Source organism: Schistocerca americana, chromosome 5 (assembly GCF_021461395.2).
Source record: "Schistocerca americana isolate TAMUIC-IGC-003095 chromosome 5, iqSchAmer2.1, whole genome shotgun sequence".
Lineage (NCBI taxonomy): Eukaryota > Metazoa > Arthropoda > Insecta > Orthoptera > Acrididae > Schistocerca > Schistocerca americana.
The window spans coordinates 588666318-588682212 of record NC_060123.1 but is presented as its reverse complement, the minus strand read 5'-3'; the positions used below and the strand labels follow the sequence as shown (position 1 = coordinate 588682212).

General features: G+C 37.7%; 1 protein-coding gene across 2 annotated transcripts in view; it reads left to right on the top strand.

The window, feature by feature from the left end:
• The window catches only part of LOC124615419 (putative phosphatidate phosphatase), a 115154-nt gene that overhangs the window by 70259 nt on the left and 29000 nt on the right, over positions 1-15895 (top strand). The window contains exons 6-7 of one of the 2 annotated variants that reach the window (XM_047143292.1): positions 11613-11700; positions 12997-13631. In XM_047143292.1, the coding sequence (XP_046999248.1) occupies positions 11613-11700; positions 12997-13022 (114 nt within the window). In that variant the 3' untranslated portion in view covers positions 13023-13631. Of the gene's footprint in view, positions 1-11612; positions 11701-12996; positions 13632-15895 lie in introns of those variants that run through there. The other variant, XM_047143291.1, reaches the window with a different exon arrangement.

Genomic DNA, 15895 nt, shown 5'->3' with positions numbered 1-15895 from the left:
GAAGCTATGTTGCTCTTCTCTCACTCTTCCTTCGAATTTTGCCAGAATTCGTGCTTCCAAAATTTTTTCAAAACTCTTTGCACAATGACTCATCAGTGTTATACCCTGATAGTTCTTGCACTCTTTTCTATTTCCCTTCTTAAAGATCAGGACAATTACTCTCTACTTCCAGTCTTCTGGGATCATCTTCTGTCTCCACACAATTTTCGTTACTCGATATAGTCATTGTATCCCCACCTCTCCTGCTTCTCTCACCGTCTCTACACTTAGCTCATCCAGACCTGGTGACTTCCCTCCCTTCATCTTGCCCAATGCCTCTTCCACTTCTCCCTATGTAAGGTCTTTTTCTATTTGCTGTTCCTCCTCTTTTTTTCTCCTTGGCTTGTTCCTCCTCATTCAGGTCTCCTACAGACTCAGGAGTTCTTCAAAATACTCTTTCCACATATTCTTGAGTTCCTCCTTATTTTCTACATGTTGTCCACTTGTGTTCAGCCCGCATCTCGTGGTCGTGCGGTAGCGTTCTCGCTTCCCACGCCCGGGTTCCCGGGTTCGATTCCCGGCGGGGTCAGGGATTTTCTCTGCCTCGTGATGGCTGGGTGTTGTGTGCTGTCCTTAGGTTAGTTAGGTTTAAGTAGTTCTAAGTTCTAGGGGACTGATGACCATAGCTGTTAAGTCCCATAGTGCTCAGAGCCATTTGAACCATTTTGAACTTTTGTTCAACATTCGAGTATAATCTGTTGTACCGTTCTTCCTCTTACTTTTAATCATCCCATATAACACCTTTTTTGAATCGTCACTACACTCCTCCATCATTCTGGTCCACTGTTCCATCCACTTCCTTCTTTCCTCCACCACCACTCTTTTTGGTTCTTTCTTTCTTGCCTGATACTTTTCTCTTGTCTCTTCTGTTCTCTTCTGGAACCATACCATAAAGGCTCTATTCTTCTTCTGTACTATATTCTTTGTTTCATCATCCCACCAGGGCGTTTCTTTCCATCTCTTTTTGTTGCTTGTCCTCCCACATATTGTTTCCGCCGCACTTACTAATGTTCCCTTGAATCTACCCCATTCCTCTTCTACTGCTTTTGGTTCATCGTTTGGGATGCTTTCCTTTACTACTTGTACGTACTGTAGCCTGCTTTCTTTCTCCTTCAACTTCCATACCCTTATATGTCTTTCCTGGTTTTCTGTCCCTTTATTATCCTTAGTCCCTCTCAGGTTCATTACCAGCAAACGGTGGTCACTATCCAAGGCCTCTGCTGGTATTACCTTAATGTCAATTATGTTCCTATTTATCTCGCTATCGTACAGGAAGTAGTCAACTATCGACTTTCTCATTAAGTCTTGACTGTACCAGGTAATCCTGTAGCTCTCTCTTTTCCCGAACCAGGAGTTCCCAACCATCAAGCCATTCCTTTGACAGAACTCCAATAGTCGTTCACTTTCCTCATTTTGGTGGCCCCAACCCTATGGTCCAAGCACACTTTCGCAGTCTTGTATTTCTCTTCCAACATGTGTGTTTAAATCCCCCATTACTATCATATTCTTCCTTCCCATCTGCTTCTGCATTTCCTCTTCAAACTCTTGCTTCTCCTCAGAAGTGCAACCCACCTCCAGCGCATACACTTGTATTACCTCTGTGGTCAGCCCCGTGAGTGATATTTTGGTCTTCATCATCCTATCATTTCTTCTCTTCACTTCCTCTTTTAATTCATGTCTTACTACTATTCTGACTCCATTTCTCCTTCCCTCCTCATTTCCTCTCCAGTACAGTCGGTAGCCTTTCTTCAGCTCTCTCCTTCCTTCTCCTTTCCATCTCATTTCAGCTAACCCCAATAGTCCAACTTCCTTCTTTCCATCATGTCTACCATCTCCTCCGCCTTTCCAGTCAATGTTTGTATATTTAATGTTCCAAATCTTTGTCCTTGTTTATAGCCAGTTCGTCGTCGATTAAATCTGTCCTTTCCGAGGCCCATTCTATTTTTGAAAGCAGAAATCATAATCCACTACTGGCTTGCTGGGCCTATCGTAGCTTCACCAGAGCCTCGTTAGCCATCACTTTTCAGAGTTCCTGTAGGACTTTCACAGCCACCGTAGCGGTCCGGGGCACACACAGTCCCCACTGTACCTCACTCCTACAAGCAATCCCCTACTTCATGCTGGTGCCCATCTCCAACTTGGACGAGTGGTTGGACTTGTGGGAGTAACTATGAGATGGAATTGCTATCCAGTACTTACCTTCAGTAGGCAATACATTTAGTGTTGTCAAAGTCACACATAAAAGTAAAAATGATGACATTATCTTAGCTTTCAAAACTATTAGTTTCTCTCTCTGGGGGAGGAGAGGAGTAGAGTGGGGAATGTTAAAAAGGAAAGGCCCCAGTGTGAGAGGGTCCCCTTGATGAAATTGCATACCAAAAACTGCATCTCTGAAAAAGGGAAACTGTTGTTATAAATTTAAATACCAGGAAGTCTTTGGTGAAGTATTTGTCTGGAGTGTAGCCTTATACAGAAATGAAACATGGATGATACACTCTTCAGACAAGATGAGAATAGAAGCCTTTGAAATGTGGTGTTACAAAAGAATGTATGGATCAAATATCTGATAGGAAGGTACTGAATCAAATTGGGGAAAAAAGAAATTTATGGCACAACCTGACTAAGATAAGGGATCTGTTGATAGTATTCATCCTGAGGCATCAAGGAATCATCGATTTAGGTAATGAACAGAAATGCGGGTAGTTGAGGGGAGATAAAATTATGAAGTGAGGCCAAGGCTTGAGTATTGTAAGTAGGTTCAAATGGATGCAGACTGTACTGTATTTAAATTTTTTTGGTCCTAAAGTCTTCCAAAAAAGCTTATACATAAGACATTGGCATTGGACACATCAGTTTATAAGCATAGAGGTGAAAGAGTTTTTTGTGCATACATATTTAAATATTTTTATAACATAGTTTGTACTGTTAAAATTTCTTTTGTGGAATAAAAGCAGTGATGCTGTAAATATGACTTCTAAGATTTTCCAATTGTTTTGACTTTTATTTTTGTGGGAAGTTTGTTATAAAATTTAATTCCCATGAGGAAAGTACTGATTTGGCACAGGACATGTTGATTTGAGTCATTTGCAAGTTTTTCTTCTGGTTGGTAAAGTGATCATAATTATCACATTTTTTTTTGCACTCAATTGTCCTTAGCTATTACATTAACAATGGAAAATCCAGGATAGTTGCTATTCGCCATATAGCGGAGATGCTGAGTTGCAGATAGACACAACAAAAAGACTGTCAGAAAGTGAGCTTTCGGCCAACATGGCCTTCATCGGAAAGAAACAACATGCACCCACACTAACGGAAATGCAACTCATACACGCATGATCACGTCTCCGGCTGCTGAGGTCTGCTGCCTGGCCTCAACAACCAGAGACTGGCATTTTTGTTAGTATATATGTGTATATTGTCTATTTCCAATGAAGGCTTTGTTGGCCAAAAGCTCACTTTCTGACAGTCGTTTTGTTGTGCCTCTCTGCGACTCAGCAGCTCCGTTATATAGCGACTAGCAACAATCACTTTCATATTATTGTACCTGTTGCATTTATTTTCAAGGATATGATGGTTTCCACAATAAATAATGACAATATTTGAAAATGATAAATTGCCACCCACCTTGTACCGGATATGTTGAGTCCAAACAGACACAACAGAAAGATTCCTAAATATGTGAAGGTTCCACAATGTAGATAAGATTTCATACCCATGATCTTAACATGAATCTCTAGGTTTCTATCCGTACATGATTCTAATGTCCCTTTTTTCTGTTTGAATGAGCTAATAACTGTTTTAGAATTTCCCCAAAATGTGACCACATTGCACTATTTGCTGACTTCTCACTGCAGCAGGATTTTAGTGAGCAAAGAAAGTATTCTTTGATTAAAATAACAGATTACAGTGGTGGAGGTAGTGTTTCTGGCATGCAGCCAGCCGTGCTAAGTGAGGCTCTGCATGTAACTGCAAAACTAGTAACACAGTGAGCACAAGGTGCTCGAGAAAGCTGGCAGCTGGGCGCTACCACTCGAGTTGTTGAGACATCAATCACAAAGTAATTTTAGTCTATAGTAGATCTTTCTCAGTTTTACTTTAAGATATTTGATAGGCTTATTCCATTTTTCTTTGCTTTGCTGATCTAATTGTAAGAATTTGGTTTCTGTACTGTTATCAGCTGGTTAACTTACAAACTTGTGGCATGCTGCAGGTGAAAAATAGGTTTGCAATTGTTTCATAATTGAAATAAATAGTTGTAGCTCCATCAAAAGTTGCATTCAGAAGTCTCTCTTTTTATATCTTGATGATGGTTAGTTTTGGATACCTGTGTTCATTTTCAAACCACCCATATAGTAAGTGTGACAGCACAGGTGATAGCGTATGTACAAAAACTGCCCCTTGCAGTGATGATCAAAGTGGCACTATGGCTGACTCGACAATGGTAAATAGACCACATAGGACGGACATTAGAAAATGTGTCACTTCGATCGTCACTGCAGGGCAGTTTTTTACATAAGCTGTCGCCTGTATTGTTACACTTACAATGTGGATCATTTGAGAATGGATGCAGGTGTCCAGAACCAGTAACCATCAATAAATAAAAAAAAAGCTACTTCTCAGTGCATCTTTGGCTAATTGTTGATAGAGAGAAATGGGGTGTACCTATCCTTGTTCAGAGCATTGTGAAATTTTACAATAGTTTTATTTTATTATTGGTTAAAAGGTGATTATTCTGTGCCCTGCTGCTAAGTCGTTTTGTGACAAAATTTACTGATTGCTGTAATTCTTCTTTACTTTCCCCTTTCACTAGAATTGTGGTGTCATCTCTAAGTATGATAATTTTATGTGCATCCATGGTGGCCTGAGTAGTAAGAGATAGTGATCGTGTGTGTGTGAGGTGTGCATACTTCATGTGAATGAATTTCTGTTTTTCTTTGCTGATGAAGGCTTTGGTCGAAAGCTAAATGTGTCTGTCTGTTGTGCCTGTCTGCAGTTCAGTCTGTCATCTTACAATGGGTATCAATCTATATTTTCCATAATTGTTCATGTTTAAGCTTAGATGCACAGAAGGAACAAAAGTGATGCATTATTGATCCTTGGGGCACATCAAATTTAATTACATTATGCATTGACAAACGTTCAGACATTGTTTTAAGGTTGACATTAGTATTCTAGATGTTCACTGCTTCCATAAGATTGCTGTGGAAGGAACTAATCCAACTGTTGGGCAGACCTTGAATAGTGTACTTTTCAAGCTTTGACAGCAGCATCTTATGTTCCACCGTGTCAGAAGCTTTTCTTAAGTTAATAAATACTCCAGTTGGTTCCTGTTTCTTATGCCTCATGTTTAGTGTTGTGTCTGACTTCTTGGACACGAAATTGGCTAGTAATAATACAGCCAATTAGAACACTCTGACTCAGTAATACTTTATTAATCACGTCAGAACATTTCTTTGCTTGCCAGGCTCACCTGTCTCTGTGAAACTGCACACATGGACTTGCAGTTCAGAACACAACAAATGAGCCACAGTTACTGAGTGGTGAAAGGATACAAGTTCAGAATGGCTGTACTGTGACTTCACTACAGTCGTTAGAAAACACAAATTCGAAGACACTTGTTGACACAGTTGTGATATTGTTGGTGCTTGAGCACAATTCACAGGAGATTCCCCAGTGTCTGACGTAGGCTGTGTCATGGCGAGTAGGAAGCACAACAACATTACTCCAACAGGAACTGCCTGGGAGTTTTTATTTTTGTATGTTGAATTAATTCAAGATTGAGCCAGTGCTCGTTAATGCTATTACTGAGATATCCCTTAGCTCATTTTTTAGTAATACATTAATTTTGTCGCTCTTGTTACATGAGGATTGTACATTATGGTGATAAATTTTTAGATCGGCTTCATTGATCTTTTGGTTGTTGTGTGTCATATTGACAGCATTACATATCTTTTGTGTAAATTCACATCACCAGTAGTATTGGATTTTCTGTATTATTTTTTGTTACTGGTCGCTCTCTTGTCCATAGCTGTTTCACTTGGGGTATTTTGAGCTTGTAAATAAGAGATGAGATTACTGGAGCCATTTAAAGGGAGTAGGTTCCAAGTGTATGATTATTTTGTTTACTTCTTCCATAACTGGTGCATTAGAAGGGTACATAACGCTTTTTTCCCTGATTTGTTCAAGTACATGCCGTAGTTAGTATACAATATTAAAATAACTTACACCTATAATACATGTATTACTAAAATACTTCCAAGTCTTTGTTAATTCATAGTTCATTTGTGAAATAGCCTCATTTACACAGAACTGGGGTATGAAGTCATGTCTCTTTGGAATGTTAACAAAAAGTACCTTGCAGTGATGAAGTGCCAGAAATTTCTTCTTGAACATTTGAATAACATCATAAATTTCATTGCAGACTACGTTGCTAACGTCACCTATTATAATCAAATAACGGTCTTTTACATTTTGAGGATTGTAGCCTACTGCAACTTCTTGAACTTAAGCACCAGGTTTTACGATACTACATACCTCAGCATCTAGTTCATGGGCTTTTTTTTTTTTTTCCAACTTCAGATGCCTACTTTCTCTGTTACTTTCTCTACTTAGACGTTTGACTATACACTGAAACTTTAAATGCATTCGCTTAACTTTGAGAATTCACTTTTACCCTTCTCGTACACTACCTTTGCAATATTTTAACAGTAAATTCTTGCACACCTACACTCACCACCATCTTGTTCAACTACAGTAGTTATATGGAGATGAATTAGTCTTTGAACTGAAGACCGCACAAGGCGGCCTTGGGCATTCTTATGCAGAGTTAATATGTGGTTCATGATTGAGTAAATTGGTTGTATGTTAAAATCAAGCAATGGGAAGTCCAGGATGGAATAATAACAATATTGAGAAAAGGGTATATTCCTAATCCCATATAGAGGAGACACTGAGTTGCAGACAGAGACAACAAAAAGACAGCTATGCATTTAAACTTTTGTCCAAAAGACCTTCTTTCACAGTAGAAAACACACAGACATTCATAAAAGCACAACTCACACCATGGTCACTGTCTCTGTTCACTACGGCCAGGTTTTGGACTGCAATGTGCCAGAAAAAGAGAGAAGTAGAGAAGGAGAAAAATGTTAGCGGATGCATTGGCGGAACAGAAAACTTTGTAGTGTTGGAGAGGGAGCAGGTAAGTGGAGGACAGGGTCTAGCAAAGTTTGAGGCCAGGGTGATATGGGAATTTTTTGCAGAGAGGGTCCCCACCTGCGCAATTCAGAAAAGCTGGTGTTTATAGGAAGGGTCCAGGAGGTGCAGGCTATGAAACAATTATTGAAGTGAAGCACATTGTGTTGTATAGCGTGTTAAGCAACTAGTTGGGCCAGTTTGTCAGTGGCCATTCATGTGGACAGACAACTTGTTGGTTGTCGTGCCCACATAGAAAACAGCACAGTGATTGCAGATTAGTTTATAGATCACATGGCTGCTTTCACAGGTAGCCCTGCCTTTGATGGTGTAGGTGATGCCTGTGACTGGACTGGAGTAGGTGGTGGTGGGAAGATGTATGGTGTAGATCTCACTTCTGGATCTATTGCAGGGATATGAGCAGAAGTTTGGGAGCAGGGGTTGGAGTAGGGATGGAAAAGTACAGGGCGTTTATAAATGAATATCGGGGGTTTTAATGCTCTATAATATTTATTATATTAAACTTACAGTTATAAATGATATGTCAAATTAAAGAGCAGCTCAAACAGTTTTACCAAGAACCTTATAAATGTTCAATGTGAGCACCATTTGTCACATGGCACACATCAAGTCTATAGCTGAGTTCTTCCCAGATGTTGATAAGTGTGTCTTCAGTGATTGTAGCAACAGCTGCTTCAATCCGGTTATTTAATTAAGGGAGGTCTGCTGGTAGCGGAGGCATGTACATGCGATCCTTGATGAAGGCCCAAAGGAAAAAATCGCATGACGTTAGGTCACGTGAATGTGAAAGCCATGCGAAGCAAGCCCTGTTATTGGGCCTCTTGCAGCCTATCCAGTGCTCAGCTATAGACTTGATGTGTGCCGTATGACAAATGATGCTCGCATTGAACATTTATAAGGTTCTTTGTAAAACTGTTTTGAGTTGCTCTTTCATTTGACATATCATTTATAACTGTAAGTTTAATGTAATAAATATTATAAAGTGCTAAAACCCCAATATTCATTTATAAACACCCTGTACATTGCGTAGGTTTGGTGGACAGCAGAATACCACTGTGGGAGGGCATTACAAGAGGAAGTCAAAACCCTCGAGGAGAATGTGATTCAGTTGCTCTGGTCCTGGGTAGTATTGAGTCACAAGGGGAGTGCTCCTTTGTGGCCAAACAGTGGTTATGTGGGTGATGATAGGTGGCTGGAAAGAGAGAGAGAGAGGGGCATGGGAGATCTGTTTCTGTACAAGGTTGGGAGGGTAATTTCGGTCTCAGAAGGCCTCACTGGGACTTCTGGTATAATTCAAGAGGGACTGCTCATCACTACAGTAGTGATGGCCATAGGTGACTAGGCTGCATGGAAGGAACTACTTGGTGTGGAATGGGTAGCAGCTATCAAAGTGGAAGTGTTGCTGGAGGTTGGGAGGTTTAATATGGATGTAGATACTGATATAGTTATCCTTGAGATAGAGTCCAACATCAAAGAAGGTGGCTTGTTATGTTGAGGAGGACAAAGTGAAGTGAGTGGGAGAAAAGATGTTGAGGTTCTGGAGGAATGTGAATAGGGCATCCTCACACTCGGTCCATATACAAAGATGTTATCAAAGAATCTAAACCAGATAAATGGTTGGTATTTTAGATGATTAGCAAGGATTCTTCTGGATGGCCCATGAATGGTTTGGCATAGGACGGTATTATGCGAGCATCCATTACTGTACCATGGACTTGTTGATTTTGATGATGCCTTGAAAGGAAAAGTAGTGATGAGTGAGGACTTAGTTGGTCACGGTGACCAGGAAGGAGGTTGTAGGTTTGGAGTCAGTCGGGCATTGGGGAAGGTAGTATTCAGTAGTGGGAAGGCCATGACCATTGGGGATACTATTGCAGAGAGATGCAGCATCAACAGTGATGATCAGTGTGCCATTTGGTAATGGAACAGGAACTGTGGAGTGTTGGTTGAATATATGGTTTGCACCTTTTTTTATAGGAGTAATAAGGTAATAGGCTGAAGGTGTTGATCACAAGAGCAGAGAATCTCTCAGTGGGGACACAGTAGCAGGCCACAGTGTAGCAGGGCATAGTGGGGTATCCTGGGTGGTTGGGTTTATTACTTTAGGAAGCATATAGAAGGTAGGAGTGTGGGAAGTGACAGGAGTGAGGAGAGAGTGAGACGGAGAGAGTCTCAGGGGAGAGGTGTATTGTGGTTCTTTCTGTTGATGTAAGGTTGGCTTCCAAGTCAAGGGATTTGGGGAATGATGGTGGGGCTAGGTTTGTGGTTAATAAATACTGGAATGTTACCACTAGATGATATAGGGGTGGATCATGGTTGGATGGAGGAATGAACTGAATCAGGCTGGGTTCAGTATTGGTTTTGGGCTGAGTCTGATTGGTAGGGTAGGTGGCGAAAAACTGTTTCAGCTGTACAGACCAGCAGAAGGAGAGAAGGTCTTCAGTAAGTCCAGCAAGATCAAATTTGGGAGTGATTAGGAGCAGTATATTATTTGGGACACCAGTACATAAGAAATTTTGGCCCATATACATGAACAATACAGTATAGAAACATGGTCAGAGATGCTTCTCACATTGTGAGATCCTGTAAATGAACAATAAACATGATACTGACATATCTTTACAAATTTCCATAGATACCGTATTTACTCGAATCTAAGCCGCACTTTTTTCCGGTTTTTGTAATCCAAAAAACCGCCTGCGGCTTAGAATCGAGTGCAAAGCAAGCGGAAGTTCTGAAAAATGTTGGTAGGTGCCGCCACAACTAACTTTTGCCGTCAAATATATGTAGCGCTACACAGGCATGCTTTGTAGGCACAAAGATAAATACTGGCCCCAAAACCTCTGCGTAAGTAAATAAATTTAAAAAAAAAAAGGTGGAAGACGAGCTTTTTTTCTCCACCCCGAGTTTCGGCCACTGCATTTTCATACTTTATCCAACGAAGTAAATACAAATTCCGTATTGTTCATCTTCGAATGTAGCACAATTTCAATGTACTACTAAAATCCAACTGGCAAGATTGTTTGGGATGTTTGTCAATATGGCCAACTCTACGTTCTGAATTTTTTCCTACCTGTGAGAATAGATGGTTGCTAATAGGAACCTGATGAAATGTGAATCACATGCAGTATTCTCTTCACCATAAGAATAATACGAATATAAACATTTTGCGATGTATTCTTTCGTGTTTGCTGCTATCTCATTTAAATCCTATCTGCCTAATAAACTACGATACTGGAGTGAGACAATAGCAAACGCGGAAGAATATACGTATCGTGTCATGTTTATATTCGTATTATTCTTGTGCCTAATAGTGATACAGTCAGAAATGAAGCACGGCAACTGACTAGATTTTTAAATCTAAGATGACTAATTTCTGTGCAGAATTTGATGTACTAAAGAAGCGGATGCAAAGATTTTCAAACGGAGAAAAATTTTCGCCTAACTCTCGTTTAGAACATGTTCTATCATACGCAGTCTATTATTTGGTTCTTGTTGATCATTATCAAAGAAAGCAGCAGTGTAAGTAACAACAAATAGCAGTCTCTTGCCATTGTTTCGCTAATGAGTCGATTCCTCTCTTTTTTTAAAAAAGCAAGCCATGCCGCGAGCGGCGACAGGCCGTAAACACGCACTATCAGAATGCGACAAACAATGCATGACACTGTACAGTAATGCATTTTCAGCTTAGAGTGACGTAAACACCTATAACAAAGAAAACGGCACTTATCGGATCAAAGCAAAATAAGCAAACTATTCAAACTAGACGAAGCACGTGAAAAAGGAACGGTACCCATATAAATACGGACGGAGAGCCTGACGCATAGCAATGGCTACCTGGTAAAGCTTAACTGCTAAGCTTACGACTTGAACCAAACTACTGTAGCTGTATCGTCATTCATTCGACCTAAATTGTGTCTCATATCACAATGGACCAACTTTGTTTCGATTTGGAGGTGCAGCCTAAAACTTTTCTCTCCCCTTGAATTTCGAGTCACAAATTTCAGGTGCGGCTTAGATTCGGGATCTTTTTTTTTTTCCCCCACCCCTTTATTTCGAGTCTCATTTTTCAGGTGCGGCTTAGATTCGAGTGCGGCTTAGATTCGAGTAAATACGGTATAGTATCTTCCAGTAAAAGAACAAAGTAGGTATCATATTCTCCACTGAACTGCCTATGAAACGCAATATATATTGCTTGGTAACGGGAAATATTATCTATTTTTATTTAGTTGTGATTTCTGTTTTAAATTCCTCTCTTGTCCCCTCCCCTCCCCTTTTCCACATATGTTCCATGTAGACGTTTTCTGTTCACGCTAAATTCTGTCAGCAACATGATTATTTAAAGTACATGTTTGTTTCAGGTGCTGTTCATTTCTGACTTGTTTCCAGTGAAACACAATCCAGCACTTCCTGTACCAGATATGGATATAGATCCTCCAAGCCATACAGGTAATGGAAATACTAACCAAATATGTTGAATCACAAGTTTTGCAGCCAGCGTTTCTCTGTAATATTACCAAAACAAAACTGCCAATTACACATGTACATTTGAAGGAAGCTTTAAAATAGTATAAACTGTCCAGAAATGTTGTTGTAAGATATTTGTTACATTTTTTTTATCAGGATACAGGTATCTCCATATGTATTGGTGGAATTTTTATATGAGGGTATGTGGTTACATTTGGCTGGCACTAATACAAATTGTTGACACCAAGCCTGAATATATTTTGTAATTTTATATATAGAAGCAAATTTAAAATGGTAACATTCAGTGTAAGAATCAGTATGTGCATTTTTATCACACTAAAACAATACCAACTAATGCAGATTGAACTCAGTACATTAATATATATTTGAAACTAGCTGCTGGCCTTTTATCTTAGTGCTGAATGATATTCTGTACTTTTTACTTTAAAAGAGTGTACGTATTCTTAGTATACTTTATTTTATAATTTGTAGAAAGATGACTAAGTCTGAATTCATTAATGTTGTTTTTGTTTGTGCTAGTAAGTAAATTCTCAAATTTATTTGTTAGAAGTGAAACATATTAATTATCACAATGGTTGATGTCATCTTGTAACAGTAGTGCACAGTGATATAATATTTTCTGAAATTCTCGTAACAAATAATCTTTGAGAATTTTTATGAGATTTTTCAGTGTCCAGCTGTTCAGTAGGAGAGAGTTTTGTGCTTCCTGTTTACTGAGCTCAGTTTTAGTTTTCAAATTCTTCATTTGATAATTTTACCACTTATCGTACTGCAGAAAAATACATCCCAGTCACAAAGGGTAAAATAAAGGACTAATTAAAGTGCACTAACTTATCGAAAGTGCCTTTTACTGATCAGTGGTGTGTAAACTTATTTTTAGGTCCATTATTGTTATTAAAGGAAATTGTCCTTACCTAATTTTAAGTTATGAAAAAGTTCCATTCTCGCCATAAACAAAGAATGAAAAAAGCCATGGCAAATTGTTTGTCACTGATATCACTGGAATAAAACTTGCAGTGCCTAGTAAAGATGTAATTAATTGTATAAGCAAATGCTAATAGAAAGTATTTCTGTAGGCAAGTCTGTTTTAGATCTGGTATAAATGGACCAATTTCTGTTTCAATTCAAGAATGACAATAAGGATTTCTTTTTCATGTACAAGAATAGTTGTCAGCTCTTGTAACTATTTGATTACTGAACATGTTAATTAATGTTCTCTTTTTTATCTTTCATTATTTCTTGCTCCTGTTTTTTCAGGAAATGTTTCAGTGAAAGTAATATGAGACGTCTGATTATTGTCTTCAAAATGACTTACTATGAATTAGCAGTGGGCTTCCAAAATTGTATGAAAGGCTACATATATGTACATTGTCAGTTCTATGGGAATAGAGAATTACCAATGCTACAACAGCAATAAAAATAAATGGGAAGAGTATATGTATGAACAGGTGAAACAATGATCTGGCTGCAATATCAAAAGTGACACACACACACACACACACACACACACACAAACACACACACAAGCAATCAGTGAATCTTGAGCTTGAGAACTGGAGGTGTCTTCCTGAAAAATCTTTAGACTTTTTCTGAAGGAGGAGAAACATTGGGAGTGTGTGAAATAGATTGTGTCACTCAGACTACTGTGCCAAAGACTTCCAGAAATTGCTTCCCCATTGCATGTCCTAACTCCTTGGCTTTTATAACAATTATGTTTTCTTACATTTTGCAGAAGATACTTTCTACCCTAAAGCTCAAGATTTTATTATTTTAACAAATGCAGTGGATCTGTATAGTTTTTTTATTGTTATTAGACTCCATTTGGCTTAACTGTTTCTTATTATGAATACAATATGTTGAACTTTAATGTTAAGACAGGATATATATCTTCACCATATTGCATATGTTGGTAGCAACTTTTAAGTTTCATCCACAAAAGAAACTACTGTCTAATAGGGATGGGTAGATTGTCAAAAAAATTACTGTCTAGTTCAGATCATTCTGTTCTGTCTAGTGATTTACTTCCACAATAGCTTTTTATAGAACTACATAATAATTCTAAGAGCATTTGTTGCAAACTGTTATAAAATGTAGTGCATTTTGTTCCAATTTGTGACAGAAGCAGTACAGATTACTAATATTGTTATTATTATTATTATTATTATTATTGTCATCTTATTTAGGGATAATTTTGGGCAATTAATATAGAATTACCAAATATAAAAGAGCAATTGTACCAGCAGGCTCAGAGAAAAGTACAAGTGAAATTGGTTACAAGTTCCATCCATCCTCATGACTCTGTTGTTTTTCTCTTGCAGCTCCCATAGTTGTATGAAAACTAGGTCAGTGGTAGAATTCAGTATTAAGCAACCTAGAGAGAAAATGATTGCAAAGATCATTCGATTTTATGTGTACAGTCTATTACAGAGTAGCCATATGTGACTATGTGATAAGTATTATTAAAATGGTGAAGGAAGTGACTACTGTGAACTGATAGATACACCAGAATTGCAATGTTTTGGTGTTGTATGTACATATAATACAAAAGACATACTTGTACAGAAGAATGTACTAAGTTTTATATAATATTTTAATTTCATCCACTTAGCTTTTTCAAATTTTTGGTGGTGAAAGTTTAGTTATAGCAAAATGATGTCACTTTTCAGCTCTTATTTCAGTGTAGTTCATTTGATATCAGTATGAATAACTTTTATATTTTCATATTTCTTCTGGAATTTATTTTCTAAGCTATACTTGAACCACTGCCATGTCATCTTTTACATCAAACTCAAGTCTTTCTGAGGTGATATCGTAACTGAAATTACACTTTGTATTGCTAGATTAAAAGTATGTTTTATTTATTTTATTTGATAGATATTCAACATTTCATTCAGGCTCTTTCTCGTAGTGTCATTAACTGTTTCAGCATTATGTGGATTGTTGCACTATGAAACACTTCCGACATCATTGTACTGTACTTAAAAAGCTCACTGGCAGACTTTTGGCATGTGAAACTCTTTTTCTATGTTCAGGTAAAAATATATATAAATTGGTTTGTTTTTATACATTGCTTTCACTGTGGTATTGAAGTTGGTCAGCCACATCGAAATAAGATTGTGAAGGAACAGTGCTATTTTCTGACTTTTGTTTCAGTCTGTTATATTGTTTTCGCCTAGCAAAAACTTTCCAATTAGTTTTTGTATGTAGCTTGTAATAATTTCAGACTTAACAGCTGTGTTTTCTGTTGTGAGTAAAAAATTCATTCAGTTTGCTGTAAATATTTCTTCACATTTGAGATACTTACCTGGTCATACTGTGCATTGTCATAGTTTTGTTCACTCAAATTCATTTGAGTTAGTTGATGTCTTAACAGCATACACAGAATGAAGAAAGAACACTGTTGATTGTGGTAACATGCGTTGAGCCTGTATGTGATTTATTTATGTAAATATAAATTGTCAGATGCAGTAATTTCCTAATGACAAACTTTTTATGTCATGTGTAGCTTAAATACAAAATGTAATTGTGAGATATGTTAGTAACATAAAGTAATTTTAATAACTGTTTAATATTAGTGTAATTCAGATCAGAATTTATTCTATAAAAAAGCAATTATTGTGAAATAAAATTTGTGGAAAATCTGTTGAAGGACAGGTTTGTGTTACATACACTCTTTAACAGTAATGTAATAGTATTAACCATACTTATTATTAACATATGGCTATTTTTAAAATAATTCAATGACAGGGTAAAGAATAATTTCTGTATTGCTTTAAACACATAACAAACATGTTCCTAAATGTTTATTTACTTTTTTTTGAAGTAGTGACAGAGAGAGAAATTAATTAAGCAACAGTTCATATTTCGGGAAGTAAAGCTGCTGGCTTTTGTAAGCTGAACGTGTATCTCCATTTTGTGGCATTCTTTTATAATTTATAGTTAATATGGCAACATCCTCCAGGTGCCCTCCAACTTGTAGGTACAGGTTTGGTGGAGTATTTATAGGTTACAAGTTTTATTGCTACATAGACTTCACTGTTATTATTTGAGGATTTGTAGTGTTTATTTTTAAATGTTCACCATCTTGTGACATAAACACTAAGTAACATGGGATTCCATTTGCTGAAGTATTATCTAATTAAGTGAAAAACGTTTT